The 20,015-nt window shown below is 44.0% G+C and overlaps 1 protein-coding gene across 2 annotated transcripts; it reads left to right on the top strand.

Moving 5' to 3' along the window:
- Nucleotides 1-337: 337 nt before the first annotated feature.
- Nucleotides 338-19,491, top strand: LOC135551848 (histone acetyltransferase KAT2B). Of its 2 annotated transcripts, none has more exons than XM_064983105.1 (18): nt 338-664; nt 1,657-1,783; nt 1,937-2,082; nt 2,159-2,245; nt 2,348-2,529; nt 2,818-3,009; nt 3,124-3,227; nt 12,104-12,229; nt 12,430-12,569; nt 13,486-13,694; nt 15,119-15,245; nt 15,480-15,590; nt 16,448-16,591; nt 16,695-16,809; nt 16,965-16,992; nt 17,182-17,245; nt 17,336-17,420; nt 17,689-19,491. In XM_064983105.1, exons 1-18 carry the CDS (start codon nt 464-466, stop codon nt 17,880-17,882), a joined length of 2,382 nt encoding a protein of 793 aa, XP_064839177.1. In that variant the 5' UTR covers nt 338-463; the 3' UTR covers nt 17,883-19,491. The 2 variants fall into 2 exon arrangements, with proteins under 2 accessions (XP_064839177.1, XP_064839176.1); XM_064983104.1 differs by having other exon boundaries at nt 16,962-16,992.
- The last annotated feature ends 524 nt before the right edge of the window (nt 19,492-20,015 follow it).

Genomic DNA, 20,015 nt, shown 5'->3' with positions numbered 1-20,015 from the left:
CAATAACAAAACTATGTTGTAAAATGTAATAATGGGCCTATAATGGGAAACATAACATTTAGCTGCTCCTGTAACTACAAGGCCTGTTACATTATTGTGGTATTTGTAAGGCAGACATCAGGAGCAGCTTTTGTCTGCCCTTCCCATTTCGGCTGACTACTGCAGGCCTGGGCCTACTGTAATGCCTATGATGGTTTCTTCACCACTTGTCACTGCTCGGTTACATTTGACCTTGAAATTCTTGCTACAAATTGTTACATTTTTTGTGACCTCTCCCCTGATTCATAGCCTACTGGAATACCAATTTTTGTCACCCCTAGTGGAGAAAAAACGGACCTACAATGACAAATAAAAAAAGTAGGGATGAGCGCCATGTCTGATTCAAGCGTAGTGTAATAGAGAACGAGACATTTTAACGTTTTAGCTCCAGGGTCGGGGATCGCGTTCGGTCTCGGTATCGAGGATGTCCGAGGGCGCAGGTGTTCAGCAGGGCTCCCCGGCCATCGGTGCGGCGGGATCGGCTCCTGCGGCTCCGGGAGCCGGGGGAACGGAGGGTTCGGGCGCCACGGTAGGATCGGCACGAATCGCGGCGAAGAAGGCGCAGCTCCGCTCCTCCCCGCGCCCTAAGAAACTGGAGAAGCTCGGAGTGTATTCCTCCTGCAAGGTAGTATGTCGTCCATTATTAAATTATTTAGAAATTATTATAAATGTTTCAATGTTTTGCAAATGGATTGTGCTTCTAATGCTTGTTGGTTTGCAGTGCTGCTATAATTCAAGCGCAGTAAAGGAAGCCATTGCCGCACAATATATATATTTTTTCATATCCCTCATTCTCTATTTATGGTCCTTTTGGAAAATAATATCAGGACCAAAAACGGCAACATGTTCAGTCTGGCGCTCCCATATTTACTATTACAATGTTTCTTTCTAGGCGGGAGAGTAGATTTAAACATTCTGTTGCGCTTTGACAAATTCAGGTTTTGCGTGGTGGTGCATAGCCTGAATGACTCCAAGCTTGGGGAGTGTGAGGAGTGTAATTCACCCTTCTGGAAAAGTGACAGTGTTTTTTCTGTCTGTCAGCGTGGCGCGGCGTTGTAAACTATTAAGTATTTATTGCGTTTATATAACATCTGCAAGGAGAGAGGTCTTTGTTTTGACAGGGTGACAGCTGTTGGGGGGCGGAGTTTGTTGTTGTTCATCGGCGCATGTTCCTGTGCGCAGCTCCAGCTGAAAATAATAACAGATATGTAGCACTTGTAGTAAGAGGGCTGTCCCACCAGGCGCGGATTTAGCAATGCGTTTTACATATATGTTTTAGTAATTTATCTTTAGCAGAGGCTCTTATCCAGACCGACTTACAGGTAGTGCATTCATCTTAAAGGGAAAATCCACTCAAAAACTACTAAATTATAGTTTTGAGTAGATTTTCCCTTTAAGATAGCTCGGTGAGACAACCACATATCTCAGTCATAGTAAGTACATTTTCTTCAATCAAGTAGATATCAGCAGCAAAGTTAGCGCTAGTATGCCACTTGTTTACCAAGCTGTCCATCACTTGTCAACTTATGACATAGAGAATTAAACAGGTTTATAAACATGTAATAGCATGTCTGTGTGCTTATGTGGCTTTATAATCCTTGTGACCCTTTGCTGTAGGCTGAGGGGGCCTGTAAGTGTAACGGCTGGAAGAGCCAAAACCCCCCTCCCACGCCGCCCCGTACGGACCAGCAGCCCAACACTGTCAACCTGCTGGAGCCCTGCCGCAGTTGTTCCCACACACTGGGTAAGACTAGGGGTAGATGGTACAGGCAGATGTAATGTTCTAGAGAAGCCAGGTAATAAAGCAGGTTTTCAGAGGTACATTAGTCAGAGAAACAAAATAAAGTCTGTCCTCTCTCTCTCTCTCTCCCTCTCTGACTCTTTCTCTCCCTCTCAGGTGACCATGTAACCCACCTAGAGAACGTCTCAGAGGAGGAGATGAACAGGCTTCTGGGTATAGTCCTAGATGTGGAGTACCTGTACACATGTGTTCACAAAGAAGAGGATGCTGACACCAAACAAGTCTACTTCTCCCTCTTCAAGGTAGGCCACAGCTCAACATGTCTACAACACATTACTTTCAGTGCATCGGTTTCACAATTTCTTCTTTCTCCTTCAGCTTTTGAGGAAATGCATCCTACAGATGGGCAAACCTGTGGTGGAGGCGCAGGAAAGTCCTCCCTTTGAGAAACCCAGCATCGAACAGGCAAGTGCACACACACTCTGAGGAAAAGTGACACATTTAGATCAGACTTCCACAAGATGTAGACATTATATGTTGTTTACATGATCTCTGTGTCTTCAACAGGGGGTGAATAACTTTGTCCAGTACAAGTTCAGCCATCTTCCCTCCAAGGAGCGTCAGACCATTGTGGAGCTGGCCAAGATGTTCCTCAACCAGATCAACTACTGGCAGCTGGAGACGCCCTCACAGAGACGACAGCGGGCGCCTGCTGATGATGCTGCCGGGTACAAAGTCAACTACACCAGGTAGCAGGCACCTTTTGATGATTCAATTGCAACTGCTGGCAGGCACACTTTGATGATGTGCCCACCTTCATTTCGCAACCACTTAAACATCGATTACTGTAGCTTTGGTGTGTTTAGTGCCCAGTACACCCGTAACTTGAACCTTGGTACCAACAGATACATTGTCCTCCTAGAGCCGATGAAAACCTCTTCATACCAATAGATGATGCACACATTTCATTCAAATTGTATCAACATTATAACCCATAATCAAGCCCATATTTTTGTGGTGTATTTTTTTCCCCCCAGATGGCTGTGCTACTGCAATGTCCCCCAGTTCTGTGACAGTCTACCGCGGTACGAAATGACCCAAATCTTCGGTCGGACTCTGCTGGGCTCAGTCTTCACTGTGATGAGGAAACAGCTGCTAGAGCAGGCCAGGCAGGAGAAGGATACGTTACCCCCGGAGAAACGCACTCTCATCCTTACACACTTCCCCAAGTAAGAGACACACTGAGGGCATACATGCGCATCGTGCACACACAGACACGAGGTAGAGGAGGATTCCTAGTCTCTGTCAACAGTAGGTGTGATGAAGACATCTGTGTGCTGTAGATTCCTGTCCATGTTGGAGGAGGAAGTGTACAGTCACAGCTCTCCCATCTGGAGCGAAGACTTCCTGGTTGGATCCACAGGAGGACAGATCCCCATCCATACAGGTAAACACAACTGACCCTTGAACTGTAGCAGTGATATGATATGGGGGGTAGTTTAATGTTAACACACAATTAGGCAACACACTAGCACAGGGGTATTTACAACCGGGGGGCTCTGCAGGGGGTCCATGAAAATATACAGTACCAGTTTAAAGTTTGGACACACTTAGTCATTCAAGGGTTTTTCTTTATTTTGACTATTTTCTACATTGTAGAATACTAGTGAATGGATTAAAACTATGACATAACACACATGGAATCATAAAGTATCCAAAAAAGTGTTAAACAAATCAAAATAGATTTTATATTCTTCAAAGTAGCCACCCTTTGCCTTGACGACAGCTTTGCACACTCTTGAAATTCTCTCAACCAGCTTCACCTGGACTGCTTTTCCAACAGTCTTGAAGGAGTTCCCACAAATGCTGAGCATTTGTTGGCTACTTTTTCTTCATTCTAAATCATCACAAACCATCTCATTTGGGTCAAGGTCAGGTGATTGTGGAGGCCAGGTCATCTGATTCAGCACTCCATCACACTCCTTGCTCAAATAGCCCTTACACAGCCTGGAGGTGTGTTGGGTCATTGTCCTGTGGAAAAACAAATGATAGTCCCGCTAAGCGCAAATAAATATGTAATGGCGTATCACTGCAGCACCCACACACCACCTCCATGCTTCACGGTGGGAACCACACATGCGGAGATCATCCGTTCACGTCTCACAGCGGTTGGAACCAAAAAACTCACATTTTGACTCATCAGGCCGAAGGACAGATTTTCAACAGTCTAATGTCCATTGCTCATTTTTCTTGGCCCAATCAAGTCTCGTCTTATTGGTGTCTTTTAGTAGTGGTTTCTTTTCAGTAATTCGACCATGAAGGCCTGATTCATGCAGTCTCATCTGAACAGTCGATGTTGAGATGTGTCACGAACAGGCTCAAACCCCTTAACAAAAAGGGAGACGATGTGGAGATAAGGAATAACAAAATATATTTATTAAATAAAGTAAGCTAAAATACAATTAACAATGGTGTGTGTGTATAGTCAGTAATCAGTAGTGTAAATGAGTGGTTGTGTGCATAAATGTGATAATGAAGGGTGTTGAAAGGTGCCTACGCAAACAAACAAAAACAGCCACAAACAAATCCACAACCAAAATCTATCAGTGTCTGCATGGAGAGAGTCTCCCCAATGAATGGGGAAAAGCTGCATTTATCCTGGGACACACTCGAGCCCAGGTGTGTCCCATTTCTCTGACCACACTCCCGGCTCCGCCCACCGACTTCCTATTAAGGAAAACAAGAGCAAAGAGAAAGAATTTGGCAGACAGAGTGGGAGGGTTGTCACAGATGTGTCTGTTACTTGAACTCTGTGAAGCATTTATTTGGCTTGCAATCTGAGATGAAGCTAACTCTAATGAATTTATCCTCTGCAGCAGAGATAACTCTGGGTCTTCCATTCCTGTGGCGGTCCTCATGAGAGCCAGTTTCATCACAGCGCTTGATGGTTTTTGCGACTGCACTTAAAAGAAACTTTCAGTTCTTGAAATGTTCTGCATTGACTGGACTTCATGTCTTAAAGTAATGATATACTGTTGTTTTTCTTCGCTTATTTGAGCTGTTCTTGCCATAATATGGACTTAGTATTTTTCCAAATAGGGTGGCTATCTTCTGTATACCACCCCTACCTTTTCACAACACAACTGATTGGCTCAAACGCATTAAGAAGGAAAGAAATTCTACAAATTCACTTTTAACAAGGCACATCTGTTAATTGAAATGCATTCAATGTGACTACCTCATGGAGCTAGAATACCAAGAGTATGCAAAGCTGTCATCAAGACAAAGGGTGGCTTCTTTGAAGAATCTAAAATAAATGTTGATTTGTTTCACACTTTTTGGTTACTACATGATTCCATATGTGTTATTTCAAAGTTGAGATGACTTCTCTATTATTCTACAATTGAGAAAATAGTACAAATAAAGAAAAACCCTTGAATGAGTAGGTGTGTACAAACTTTTGACTGGTACTGTATATATATTTTTAATATTTTTTATGAATATCCCTAGCAACAACAGAATAAACACATTTTGAATTACATACACTACCATTGAAAAGTTAGAGGTTACTTATAAATGTCCTTGTTTTTGAAATCACATTTCACATTTTTGGTCCATTAAAATAACATCAAATTGATCAGAAGTACAGTGTAGACATTGTTCATGTTGTAAATGACTATTGTAGCTGGAAACGGCTGATTTTTAATGGATACCAGTTTAAACATCAACAGTGAAGAGTTGACTCTGGGATGCTGGCCTTCTAGGCAGAGTTGCAAATAAAAGCCATATCTCAGACTGGCCAATAAAAAGAAAAGATTAAGATGGGCAAAAGAACACAGATACTGGACAGAGGAACTCTGCCTAGAAGGCCAGCATCCAGGAGTCACCTCTTCACTGTTGACGTTGAGACTGGTGTTTTGCGGGTACTATTCAATGAAGCTGCCAGTTGAGAACTTGTGAGGCATCTGTTTCTCAAACTAGACACTAATGTACTTGTCCTCTTGCTCATTTGTGCACCGGGGCCTCCCACTCCTCTTTCTATTCTGGTTAGAGCCAGTTTGCACTGTTCTGTGAAGGGAGTAATACACAGCGTTGTAAGAGATCTTCATTTTCTTGCCAATTTCTCGCATGGAATAGCGTTCATTTCTCAGAACAAGAATAGACTGACACGTTTGTCAAGAAAGTTATTTGTTTCTGGCCATTTTGAGCCTGTAATCGATCCCACCAATGCTGATGCTCCAGATACTCAACTAGTCTGAAGAAGACTAGTTTTATTGCTTGTTTAATCAGAACAACAGTTTTCAGCTGTGCTAACATAATTGCAAAAGGGTTTTCTAATGATCAATTAGCCTTTAAAAATGATAAAATTGGATTAGCTAACACAACGTGCCATTGGGACACAGGAGTGATATTCCATGAAAAATCAGCCGTTTCCAGCTCCAATAGTCATGTACAACATAAGCAATGTTTACTTTGTATTTCTGATCAATTTTATATTATTTTAATGGACAACAAATGTGCTTTTCTTTCAAAAATAAGGAGCTTTCTAAGTGACCCCAAACGTTTGAACGGTAGTGTACCGACAGTAGAAAATAGGACAATATATTATTTTGAATGATTTCAACTTTATTTATCAACTCCTAATATTGAGTAGATTACACTCACTGGAGTATCTGACATATGCTTTGAAAAAGCACCCACGAATAGACTACCAGTCAATAGGCTACCGATCATTAGGCTACCAGTCAATAGGCTACCAGTCAATAGGCTACCAATCAATAGGCTACCAGTCAATAGGCTACCAATCAATAGGCTACCAGTCAATAGGCTACCAGTCAATAGGCTACCAATCAATAGGCTACCAGTCAATAGGCTACCAGTCAATAGGCTACCAGTCAATAGGCTACCAATCAATAGGCTACCAGTCAATAGGCTACCAGTCAATAGGCTACCAGTCAATAGGCTACCGATCAATAGGCTACCAGTCAATAGGCTACCAGTCAATAGGCTACCAGTCAATAGGCTACCGATCATTAGGCTACCGGTCAGTAGACTACCGGTCAATAGACTACCGGTCAATAGGCTACCGGTCAGTAGACTACCGGTCAGTAGACTACCGGTCAGTAAACTACTGGTCATTAGGCTACCGGTCAATAGACTACCGGTCATTAGGCTACCGTCATTAGGCTACCGGTCAGTAGACTACCGGTCAATAGACTACCGGTCAATAGGCTACCGGTCAATAGACTACCGGTCAGTAGACTACCGGTCAGTAGGCTACCGGTCAGTAGACTACCGGTCAATAGGCTACCGGTCATTAGTCTACCGGTCAATAGACTACCGGTCATTAGGCAACCGGTCAGTAGACTACCGGTCAGTAGGCTACCGGTCATTAGTCTACCGGTCAATAGACTACCGGTCATTAGGCAACCGGTCAGTAGGCTACCGGTCAGTAGGCTACCGGTCAGTAGGCTACATGTCATTAGTCTACCGGTCAGTAGACTACCGGTCAGTAGGCTACCGGTCAATAGACTACCGGTCATTAGTCTACCGGTCAGTAGACTACCGGTCAGTAGGCTACCGGTCAATAGACTACCGGTCATTAGTCTACCGGTCAATAGACTACCGGTCATTAGTCTACCGGTCAGTAGACTACCGGTCAGTAGGCTACCGGTCAATAGACTACCGGTCATTAGTCTACCGGTCAGTAGACTACTGGTCAGTAGGCTACCGGTCAATAGACTACCGGTCAGTAGGCTACCGGTCAATAGACTACCGGTCATTAGTCTACCGGTCAGTAGACTACCGGTCAGTAGGCTACCGGTCAATAGACTACCGGTCAGTAGACTACCGGTCAGTAGGCTACCGGTCAATAGACTACCGGTCATTAGTCTACCGGTCAGTAGACTACCGGTCAGTAGGCTACCGGTCAATAGACTACCGGTCAATAGACTACCGGTCAGTAGGCTACCGGTCAATAGACTACCGGTCATTAGTCTACCGGTCAGTAGACTACCGGTCAGTAGGCTACCGGTCAATAGACTACCGGTCAGTAGACTACCGGTCAGTAGACTACCGGTCAGTAGGCTACCGGTCAATAGACTACCGGTCATTAGTCTACCGGTCAGTAGACTACCGGTCAGTAGACTACCGGTCATTAGTCTACCGGTCATTAGTCTACCGGTCAGTAGACTACCGGTCAGTAGGCTACCGGTCAATAGACTACCGGTCATTAGTCTACCGGTCAGTAGACTACCGGTCAGTAGACTACCGGTCAGTAGTCTACCGGTCAGTAGGCTACCGGTCAGTAGGCTACCGGTCATTAGTCTACCGGTCAATAGACTACCGGTCAGTAGACTACCGGTCAGTAGACTACCGGTCAATAGACTACCGGTCATTAGTCTACCGGTCAGTAGACTACCGGTCAGTAGGCTACCGGTCAATAGACTACCGGTCATTAGTCTACCGGTCAGTAGACTACTGGTCAGTAGGCTACCGGTCAATAGACTACCGGTCAGTAGACTACCGGTCAGTAGACTACCGGTCATTAGTCTACCGGTCAATAGACTACCGGTCATTAGGCAACCGGTCAGTAGACTACCGGTCATTAGACTACCGGTCAGTAGTCTACCGGTCAGTAGACTACCGGTCATTAGTCTACCGGTCAATAGACTACCGGTCATTAGTCTACCGGTCATTAGTCTACCGGTCAGTAGACTACCGGTCAGTAGACTACCGGTCATTAGTCTACCGGTCAATAGACTACCGGTCATTAGGCAACCGGTCAGTAGGCTACCGGTCAATAGACTACCGGTCATTAGTCTACCGGTCAGTAGGCTACCGGTCAATAGACTACCGGTCAGTAGTCTACCGGTCATTAGTCTACCGGTCAGTAGACTACCGGTCATTAGTCTACCGGTCATTAGGCAACCGGTCAGTAGACTACCGGTCATTAGTCTACCGGTCATTAGGCAACCGGTCAGTAGACTACCGGTCATTAGTCTACCGGTCAGTAGACTACCGGTCAGTAAACTACCGGTCAGTAGGCTTCCATTGCGACAAGTGCCGCTGTCTGCAGGTAAGTTTTTGACTTGGACATACATGTTTGCCAACACATGGCTAACCTTTGTTCAGCCATCTAAACTGCTTCTCTTTAGCCAAAATGTGTTTGGATGTCTAGCTAATAGGTTATGCTAGATTTTACACTTCCTCTTCCAATTATAATGTGCAGAGGTAAAAAAAATAGAAAACTATACCAAATCTATTCATTTTAAAATGTTTATTACTTATCCTTACCATTATCATTCACCTGATGATAAGACAAGACATGTGAATTAATTGTTTTTGCTAACATATGATGAGTGTCCCTGGGTCGCCGGTTTGCACGGGAGGGGGTCCCTATGCAACAAAAGGTTGAAGAACCCTGCACTACCAGGATACACTTCCACACCCCATCACCAGGTGGCAGCACCAACCGAGTCAAGGCCAGGGCTCTGCTTGGAAGCCTTCATAAGCACATCAGGTGCAGGCGTTTAGGGTGATTATTATTCTTATTAGTCTGTCCCAGCTGGCAGAGCTGTGAGGCTGCTGGTTTGTTTGGTGGCCATGAGGCCTTTTGTTTGGTTTTGAGTCTTTAGTTTGGCATGCTTGTTTTTAGTTTTCCCAAAATGTGTCAGTTTTTTGGGGGGTCACCAACTGAACAAATACTAATCTCCTTGGACCAAGATGTCAAGAAGGAGTTGGCCCTGGACCCCGGGAAGTTTGCTGTTTCCTGGACACATGTACATACAACGCGGCCCTCCTACTCTGATTTCTAACATCCAATCAGGTTACAGACCATGTAACTTGGCATAATATCCATTAACAGCATCCCCAGGCTCCTGGCGTGGGAACATTTTGCCTCAAAGTGGGACTTGAAAGGGGTGTGGTTGAAATTGAGGTGGGAGAGGGTGCAAGCCTGCTACAGCTGTATTGGATTAGAAAATCCATACATTTCTATCACAGCAACAGTGTTGCCATATTTGTGGTTTTACCGACAAATCAGGCTACTTTAAAAACGAAGTTGTGGGTGAAAATGTATCGTTTGCGTGTTTTATGGCTATTTCTAAGTAGCACCACGGCCGCCATGGCATTTCTCTTAAAGTTCTCTCTGACCTGCTGCTGACAGTAAGGCAGGCTGTTTCTGGTGGGGAGGGCCAAAGCGGTGATCAATTCAGTGAATGAAATGACGATCTCATCCTCAGTAGCCTATTCCAGCAGGCTGTTTCTGGTGGGGAGGGCCAAAGCGGTGATCAATTCAGTGAATGAAATGACGATCTCATCCTCAGTAGCCTATTCCAGCAGGCTGTTTCTGGTGGGGAGGGCCAAAGCGGTGATCAATTCAGTGATTGAAATGACGATCTCATCCTCAGTAGCCTATTCCAGCAGGCTGTTTCTGGTGGGGAGGGCCAAAGCGGTGATCAATTCAGTGAATGAAATGACGATCTCATCCTCAGTAGCCTATTCCAGCAGGCTGTTTCTGGTGGGGAGGGCCAAAGCGGTGATCAATTCAGTGAATGAAATGACGATCTCATCCTCAGTAGCCTATTCCAGCAGGCTGTTTCTGGTGGGGAGGGCCAAACGGGTGATCAATTCAGTGATTGAAATGACGATCTCATCCTCAGTAGCCTATTCCAGCAGGCTGTTTCTGGTGGGGAGGGCCAAACGGGTGATCAATTCAGTGAATGAAATGACGATCTCATCCTCAGTAGCCTATTCCAGCAGGCTGTTTCTGGTGGGGAGGGCCAAACGGGTGATCAATTCAGTGATTGAAATGACGATCTCATCCTCAGTAGCCTATTCCAGCAGGCTGTTTCTGGTGGGGAGGGCCAAACGGGTGATCAATTCAGTGATTGAAATGACGATCTCATCCTCAGTAGCCTATTCCAGCAGGCTGTTGGGAAACACAAGCATTTCTTACCTGGAAATCACCAAGCTATTCATGTTGAATAAATGAGTCTGTTCATTTGTTAAGCTGCTAAATTGTTCAGTTTACATCTTGCCTACATCTTGTCTAGGCTACAGTAGATTATCCTGAAATGAGATGTTGGCCTATCAGGGGCTATAGGCTACCTGCATCTATCTAAGCAAACCATGGCGAAATTTAAGTACAATTCTAAACCCAGATGTTAGTCTGTAGCCTATTGAAATGACAAGTCAATCTTGAAAATGGGCCATTTAACTGTTTGTAGTTTTAACATCTAGCACATAATAACAGCACAATTGCCAGAAAATAGCATGACATTAGTTTTTTATGTTCGTCAAAGTTTCTTGCTCAGAGATTTCGAGATGTCCAAGTTTTATCACTCAAACTCTCTTGCATAGTTATGCACATGTGCAAAGGGGATATATATGCAATTATAAACCTGGTTCAAGCCCTGAATGCTGATTGGCTGAAAGCCGTGGTATATATATATATCCCATTTAGCAGACGCTTTTGTCCAAAGCGACTTACAAGTCGGCTGGGGCCACTACTTTTGCATATGGGTGGCCCCAGTGGGAATCGAACCCACGACGCTTGGCGTTGCAAGCGCCATGCTCTACCGATGCTCTACCGACTGAGCCACACAGGACCCTTATATCAGACCATATACCATTTTTTTACTGTACTAATTACATTGGCAAACAGTTTATGATGGCAAAAAGGCACCCCGGGGTTTGTTGTATATGGCCAATATACCACGGCTAATGACCGTATCCAGGCACCCCCCCTGTTACGTCATGCTTAAGAACAGTCCTTAGCCGTGGTACTGTATATTGGCCATCCCCCCCTTGTGTCTTATTGCTTAATCATAGCAGTCAAACAAGTTAAATCAACATCATTGAAGAAAAAGGATAAGGCAAATTTAATAAGAGCAAATTACATTTTCTCTTCCAAAAGATTCAAATTCCTTCAGTACGTCATGTCATAGTTCGCAATAATTATTATTTTGAGGAAAATCTCATTTTGCTTCTAACGTTGTTACAAATTACTACGATATTCCTTCTTAATTGCCTTGATAACGTTATGGAAAAAGGGTTTATTGTATAAATATGGCAACTTCTCTTTTTTTTTTAAATGGGCTAGTTTTCAGGCCATTTGGGTGGGTTTTGAGTGGTCATTGGGCTGGAAATTCTAGCTAGACCTGGCAACCCTGCACAGCGATTATATTATTTTTGTAACTCACTTCCTTGTTTAGCCCATAACTTGTGATGCTCTCTCTTTGAAAGATGTGATGTGATTGATATGAGTGCTTCTCTCCACTGTTAAATTAATCTGATGGTCTCACCTGTGTATAATGACAGTGATCAGTGCGCCCCCGGTGGCCAGGCCTCTGTACTACAGCACCAGCCCAGTATCAGTGGACCCATCTAGCTGTGGCAGTGTCAGTCCTGCCAGGAAGACAGCCTCTGCTCTGGAACCCAGCCCAGGTAAACACAACAGGCTCTAGACACAGATCTAGGATCAATTTACCCACCAGAAATTATAATCTTAACCATTCGGCTCATTCATTCCTCCTCCTCTCCCCTGAGACGATTCCCCAGGTTGTTGCTGTAAATGAGAATGTGTTCTCAGTCAACTTACCTGGTAAAATAAGGGTAAAAACTTGACATATGATCTACCTGTGTAGGTGGGCAGAAGCGGAAGCCATCGGAGCCCATCTCCCATGATGAGACTAAGAAGCTCAGGATCGTCGGCGACATCCCAATGGAACTCATCAACGAAGTCATGGCAACCATTACTGACCCGACCTCCATGCTGGGACCAGAGGTATCATCAAACGCTCAGTCAGTCCAACATATAGTCATCAATAATTCCAGAGCTTAACACGGAACCCAAACCGGCTGCGCGTGTGCGCCATCGTGCATACATTTATTTTGTCCCCCTACACCAAATGCGATCATGACACGCAGGTTAAAATATCAAAACAAACTCTGAACCAATTATATTAATTTGGGGACAGGTCAAAAGCATTAAACATGTATGGCAATTTAGCTCGTTAGCTTGCACTTGCTAGCTAATTTGTCCTATTTAGCTAGCTTGTTGTTGCTAGCTAATTTGTCCTGGAATATAAACATTGAGTTGTTATTTTACCTGAAATGCACAAGGTCCTCTACTCCGTCAATTAATCCACACATAAAACGGTCAACCGAATCGTTTCTAGTCATCTCTCTTCCTTCCAGGCTCGTTCTTCTCTTGACTTTATATTGCGATTGGCAACTTTCATAAATTAGGTGCATTACCGCCACTGACCTCGTTCGTCTTTCAGTCACCCACGTGGGTATAACCAATGAGGAGATGGGAGAGGCAGGACTTGCAGCGCGATCTGCGTCAGAAATAGAAAGGACTTCTATTTTAGCCCTTGGCAATGCAGACGGTCGCGAGTGGTGTGTGTGCAATAAATGAATAACATAGATTTCAAAATTGATTTTGCAACGCTCGTGTCGCGTGCGGTGTTGTCAGCCTGTTACACTCTATTCCATCTCAGTTAAAAATCAGTTAGTGCATGGATATCTGATTATGATTGCCCACCCCTGTAAGTCATTGTTTTAGAGACAGTATTATAGAGGTTGATGATGATGTTGAAGCTACTGCTGCTGCTGATGGAACACTGCTAAATCAAAATGAGTACTCTAATAGGACTTGATGATGATGAGTAAGGCTGACGTCATCCCCTACCCCCCAGACCAGCCTGCTGTCGGCCCACTCAGCCCGTGATGAGGCGGCACGCCTGGAGGAGAGAAGGGGGGTGATAGAGTTCCACGTCATCGGGAACTCCCTCAACCAGAAGCCCAACAAAAGGATCCTGATGTGGTTGGTGGGCCTCCAGAACGTCTTCTCCCACCAGCTGCCTCGCATGCCCAAAGAGTATATCACACGCCTCGTCTTCGACCCGTGAGTGTTACGGTAGAGATGGACCCTGTTGCCCCCAAAGAGAGAAATTGTCCCAACTTTGTAGCACAGAAAGAAAATATTTATATCAGGGGTCATCAACCTTTTCTGAGAGGAGATCACTTTCTGACTCAAAATGCAAGCTGAGCTCTACTGCTCAGAATGTTTTAAACATGACTGATGCCAATGCAACATTAACCAATCAAAAACAGTTCTGTAGCAATGACGTTTGTGCAGAAGGATACAGGCCCAATACATTATCACTGTATATTGACTATGCTTGAATTTCCCTGCCAATGTGGTTGTTCTCAGACCATTTTGAAATTATATTTAAAACATGTAGGTATATGATCACACTGGTAATAGATAATGTGTTGTATTAGTTGAGGCACAGCTGAGTGAGCATAATCATTTGCTTCATTTTCTTTACTGGCCTGATGGCCTGCATCTGATGGTCAGTCTGAGGGGAGAGAGGGAGCAGAGGTGAGGCTGCCTCTCACCTGAATCCCTCTCCCTCCCTCAGTCTTCCAGCTGATGGCGAATGTCACACTGCATTATTTCTGCCTCATGCACCAATTCATGTTGATACTCCTATGACCAGAGAAAGGGAAATATTCCTTGATATTAAAAAAGACACAAGCAGCTAATAATAACCACACAAGCTTATGGGAACACTTTGCTATAGTCATTCATACAGCGGCAGTGCTGGTTGTAAAGGTGAGTGGAAGTAGGAAGAACGCACATTTGATGTCTTTTCAAAGTATTGAACAAAGTGTTGACAGTGGTGAATAACAACTTAAACATGAACTTACTCTTTGCTGTGTTCGTTGAGTCTCTCTCAAGTCAGGTTTTAAAAGTTTTGAAATCTCAGTTTCAACTTTGCTGTGCGGTCGAGGCTTCTTTTTACAGTCTATGGCTCAGTCTACCCAGTGATCTAAACTATCTGATTGTCTAGCGATAGGCCTATAAGTGCACTTGATTTGCTCTCTGTGCCTGCCGGGCAGGCAGAGTTCTACCTTCAGAGACATGAAATGGTTCAAAATGGGAACACTTTCCCTTCTGAGCGCTAGGGCTGATGAATCAACTGCACCTTCTGACAACAGCGCAAAACGAATATAGAAAAAATAGGAATGCAAGGCTTTATAGTTGTTGTTTATTAAGAAATGTGTAGTGATCAACTAGGAATGGTTTAGAGATCAACCGGTTAGTGACCACTGCTTTATATGAAGTTGCTCTACAGTTGTAAACAAAATGTAATTATTTGGTTTATAATATTTGATACAGAAATAGATATGTTACATTACAAGTATGTTTGACCCCTTTATGTTATGGCAACCATTGAACCTGGCCGTAGTATGAGTTGTTGCGATGACATTATCATTGAAGTGAATAAGAAAAAGGGAACTATTTATTTCCTCTCCAAACAGGAAGCACAAGACGCTGTCGCTGATCAAAGATGGCCGTGTGATTGGAGGAATCTGTTTTCGGATGTTTCCCTCACAGGGTTTCACAGAGATCGTGTTCTGTGCCGTCACCTCCAACGAGCAGGTCAAGGTACGAGACTGCAGCTCTTTTAGCCTGGTCCCAGATCTGTTTGTACTGTCTTTCCAACTCCTATGTTAATGTTCCACATGACAGTGACCATAGGACTTCGCTATACACAAACAAACAGTTCTGGGACCAGGCTACGGTTCCCCTTCTAGTCAAATTTCTGTTGGTCTTTACGGATGTACCTCATTCTTCTTGATTGCTAAGTTTTTACCTTTGACCCCTACCTACCGTTTCCAGGGGTATGGCACTCACCTGATGAACCACCTGAAAGAATATCACATCAAGCACGACATCCTTAACTTCCTCACCTACGCAGACGAGTACGCCATTGGCTACTTCAAAAAGCAGGTCAGTACATGATTGGCTGCTTAAAAAGATCAGCAAATGGCATTATTGGTTATCTTGTTATGTTAGATGTTAGGTTCTAATTCTCAGAGTATAAAACTCGACGGACACTATGAAAGCTTAACCAAGTTTATTCTTCCCAGGGGGTCAATACAGCTGCATTAGACAACAACATTTAACACAAGCACTGATATTTAACCTTTCCACCTACACATCTGAACAGCCAATGCATCTCTGTTGCTAGACAGAACCTTAGTGATATCTGTTCTTCCTCACTTCATCTGACCTGACCTCTACCCCAAAGTGCTCACTCATCTTATCGATGCCTGCTACATGTGATCGCTTTCCCTACACTCAGCACATTCCAAGCTTAATTGCACCCACCATATACCTTCCTCTTACAGGTAACCATTAACTTCTGGTGTAGACCCTCTAAACCTAAGCACTCTATTTCAATAGGATACCTGATAATTAGCCCTACCCCAAGTTTAGGAGTTAGTACCCAGAATCCAGCATAGGGAAACATCAATAAACTGGGTGTCTTTGTGAAATGGACCTCTCTTACAGCTCTGTCTCGCTCTGTGTGTCTCTCTCTGTCTGTGTGTCTCTCTCTGTCTGTATGTGTCTGTCTCTCTGTCTCTCTCTGTGTCTCTGTGTCTCTGTCTGTCTCTTTCTGTGTCTCTGTCTGTCTGTCTGTCTCTCTCTCTCTGTCTGTATCTGTCTGTGTCTGTCTGTCTCTGTCTGTCTGTCTGTCTGTCTGTCTGTCTGTCTGTCTGTCTGTCTGTCTGTCTGTCTGTCTGTCTGTCTGTCTGTCTGTCTGTCTCTGTGTGTGTCTCTCTCTCTGTCTGTCTGTGTATCAGGGCTTCTCTAAAGACATCAAGGTTCCCAAGGCCAAGTATCTGGGCTACATCAAAGATTATGAGGGAGCGACGCTGATGGGCTGTGAGCTCAACCCCAGCATCCCTTACACCGAGTTCTCCGTCATCATCAAGAAACAGAAGGAGGTGTGTGTGTGTGCGTGTGTGCCTACAAACGTGTCTATCTGTATAATAAAATGAGTTACCTCTATTTTCTGTCTCTCTCTTTCTGTCTTTCTCTCTCTCTCAGATCATAAAGAAACTGATAGAGAGGAAGCAGGCTCAGATCAGAAAGGTCTACCCAGGACTTTCCTGTTTTAAGGAAGGAGTTCGGCAGATTCCCATTGAGAGCATTCCTGGAATACGTTGAGTTTCTCCCCCTGTCATTATATGCCTAATTAGTCTACCTTCAGCAAAGGTTCAAAGGCAAATCTAAAGAGAGGTAGCAGTGAAGTGGGGTAGGAAGGAAGTGTGTGGACAGTGTCTCTAATTTAACTCAGCTCCTCTTTGTCACCAGGAGAAACTGGATGGAAACCGGTGGGAAAAGGGTGCGTCTTTCAGTTCCTTATTCTCATACAGCTATAACCTATTCTCATCTATTGTGCATAGCATTTCAGTAAACAGAAAAAAATAGGATTTGAGGGTCTCGTCCGAAGGCTTTACTAGTGAGCTACCACTGCTATCATTATGATAACTCTGACAGGAAATTAGGTGATAACTTCCTGTTGTGATCCCAGGAAGGAGCTGAAGGATCCAGATCAGCTGTACAGCACACTGAAGACCATCTTACAACACGTTAAGGTGAGGGGCACGCACACATGCACATAACTCGCATGCACCAACGTGCGCACGCACACACACAGGTTTCTCACTATGTGTTATGTGTTATAGAGTCACCAGAATGCCTGGCCGTTCATGGAACCAGTGAAGAAGACTGAGGCTCCTGGTTACTACCAAGTCATCCGCTTCCCCATGGGTATGTATGGCACTACATATGGAACACATCTGTGCCTGGGTCAACTCTTCAGGGGAAGGAATATAGCAGTACATCATTTGTAAGAAAACAAATATGGGTAATTGAATTGAGCATAGTTACCTTAGTCATAGACCAACATGTAATGGTGAGTGTGGTCATAGTGTGTTTTTGGTTAATCACATCAGAGTTTGGTTTGGTTTCATTTGATCATTTTGACTAGAGGTTAGTCAAGATTCATGTTGATGTTGTATTGTGTGATTATCTCCAGACCTGAAGACAATGTCGGAGCGTCTGAAGAGCAGGTACTACACCACGCGGAAGCTCTTCATGGCCGACATGCAGCGCATCTTCACCAACTGTCGAGAGTACAACCCTCCAGAGAGCCAGTACTACAAGTGTGCCAACCTGCTAGAGAAGGTCTTCTACACTAAGATCAAGGAGGCGGGCCTCATTGAGAAGTGAAGCGATGGGAGGGGCTTAAATGGAGATGGGAGGGGCTTAAATTGAGATGGGAGGGGCTTAAAGGGAGAGTGTGATTTAGTTCTAATGATTTTCAAAGGGTTTTTATTGTCTTAGTCTTTATTTTTCTACTCTTGTCAACTAGAAAAACAGTAGGATTGGCTATATGGTGTAGGGAGGAGGGTTTTAGGTTCATTGGAATACTCAATGTCTGCTGTTCTATCACTCTCTTCTCTCCATCCTTATCATACTGCCTCCTCTGTCTTTTACTGTGTTTTATCAGTCTCTGCTTCTCCTTGCTCCACCTTGTCTTTGTTGACTCAGGAAAACAGATGTCATGTAGAAACTCCACCTGTACAGCTAACCTAACCCTACATCTGTTCAGAGTCCTACTACATGCAGAAACTCCACCTGTACAGCTAGCCTAACCCTACATCTGTTCAGAGTCCTACTACATGCAGAAAATCCACCTGTACAGCTAACCTAACCCTACATCTGTTCAGAGTCCTACTACATGCAGAAAATCCACCTGTACAGCTAACCTAACCCTACATCTGTTCAGAGTCCTACTACATGCAGAAACTCCACCTGTACAGCTAACCTAACCCTACATCTGTTCAGAGTCCTACTACATGTAGATGTCACATCAGTAAACAACTGGACTGTCTGGGAGAAAGGGAAGGGATAATCAGCCAGTCAGTTACTCAGCCATTCAGTCTGTCGGTCTCCAGATTGGTGTTACTGGGTCGTAATGGTGCAGGGTGAAGTTGCCCCTAGGGTCACTTTTGCATTTCCCTACTAATGGTAACCGTTATGATTGTGGGATGGGAAGCTGATCCTTGATCTGTACCTAGAGGAAACCTCTCCTCAGGAGCCATAGTAATCAGCCATTAGTTGTAATGTGTGTGTTACCTAAAGCGCGTGTGAGTGTACGCATGACGTCATGCGAGGTCTGTGTCTCAGAATGTATGAGGTCAAAGTTTCTATGTATGTTATTAGAGTTCATCCTGCCAAAAAAGGAAAATTATATTTCAAATCCACATGTATACATTTAGTAATTCAAGAGGTTAAACCTCTTGAATTATTTAATGTATATTTTCAATGTACTGTATATAAGTTACCTGTCTTGCTTGTCCATGTAAAAAGTCCAATAAGGCAAAAGGTGACCATGGAAATGACCTTATTTATTTTTCAAGCAACTATTCAGCACCACATGGTGAATAACAACATTTTTGTTTTCCATCGAGCTGTTTTGTGTTTTTAGGGAAATGCACGCTATGGCTTATTTAACTATGTATAGTTCATCCTTATTTATGTACTATAATTTAAAGGAATAATGCTTAACAAAAGGTCTTAATTTATTTTGCCTAATTATTTCTGTCTAGCAAATGGAGATTGCTACCTTTGTACTTTGAAGATAAAAGAATAGAGATTGTGCAGTACTATCTTGTTTTTCTGTTTTGTATAAAGATGTTTGTACTTTTTAAACTATAGGATAAATCTGGATTTTGTGATATGTCTGGAAGAGTTATTACATGGCCTTTGTACTATTGCTTTTAATGCCGTAGTTAGAACCGATTTTATAGACTGATTAAAATAGAAGTGAAAATAATGAATTGGAGTTATTTTTGCTGCTGCAAATTACACTGACTGAGAAGTTCAGATCTTTGCAAATCTATGTAGAGCAAAAGCCCTGTTTGTACATGGCACTAATGTAACCGATGTAGAATTGGTAGCAAGTTAGCGGTGGTGCGCGCTAATAGCGTTTCAATCGGTTACGTCACTTGCTCTGAGACCTTGAAGTAGTGGTTCCCCTTGCTCTGCAAGGGCTGCGGCTTTTGTGGCGCGATGGGTAACGATGCTTCGTGAGTAACTGTGGTTGATGTGTGCAGAGGGTCCCAGGTTGGGGCGAGGAGGGGGGCGGAAGCTATACTGTTACATTGATGCTGTTGACCCGGATCACTGGTTGCTGCGGAAAAGAAGGAGGTCAAAAGGGGAGTGAGTGTAACTGATGTGGTGCGGCTAGCTAGTTAGCGGTTACAGCTATTACAACGAGCCCATCCTATAGCTCCTTCCACCATGCTCCTACGAGACGACAGGAGCTCTGGAAAGTAGAAATACACATCCTTACAACGG

The sequence above is a fragment of the Oncorhynchus masou genome, chromosome 13 (assembly GCF_036934945.1).
Source record: "Oncorhynchus masou masou isolate Uvic2021 chromosome 13, UVic_Omas_1.1, whole genome shotgun sequence".
Lineage (NCBI taxonomy): Eukaryota > Metazoa > Chordata > Actinopteri > Salmoniformes > Salmonidae > Oncorhynchus > Oncorhynchus masou.
The sequence above is the reverse complement of the archived record's forward strand: the minus strand, read 5'-3'. Positions and strand labels throughout refer to the sequence as shown.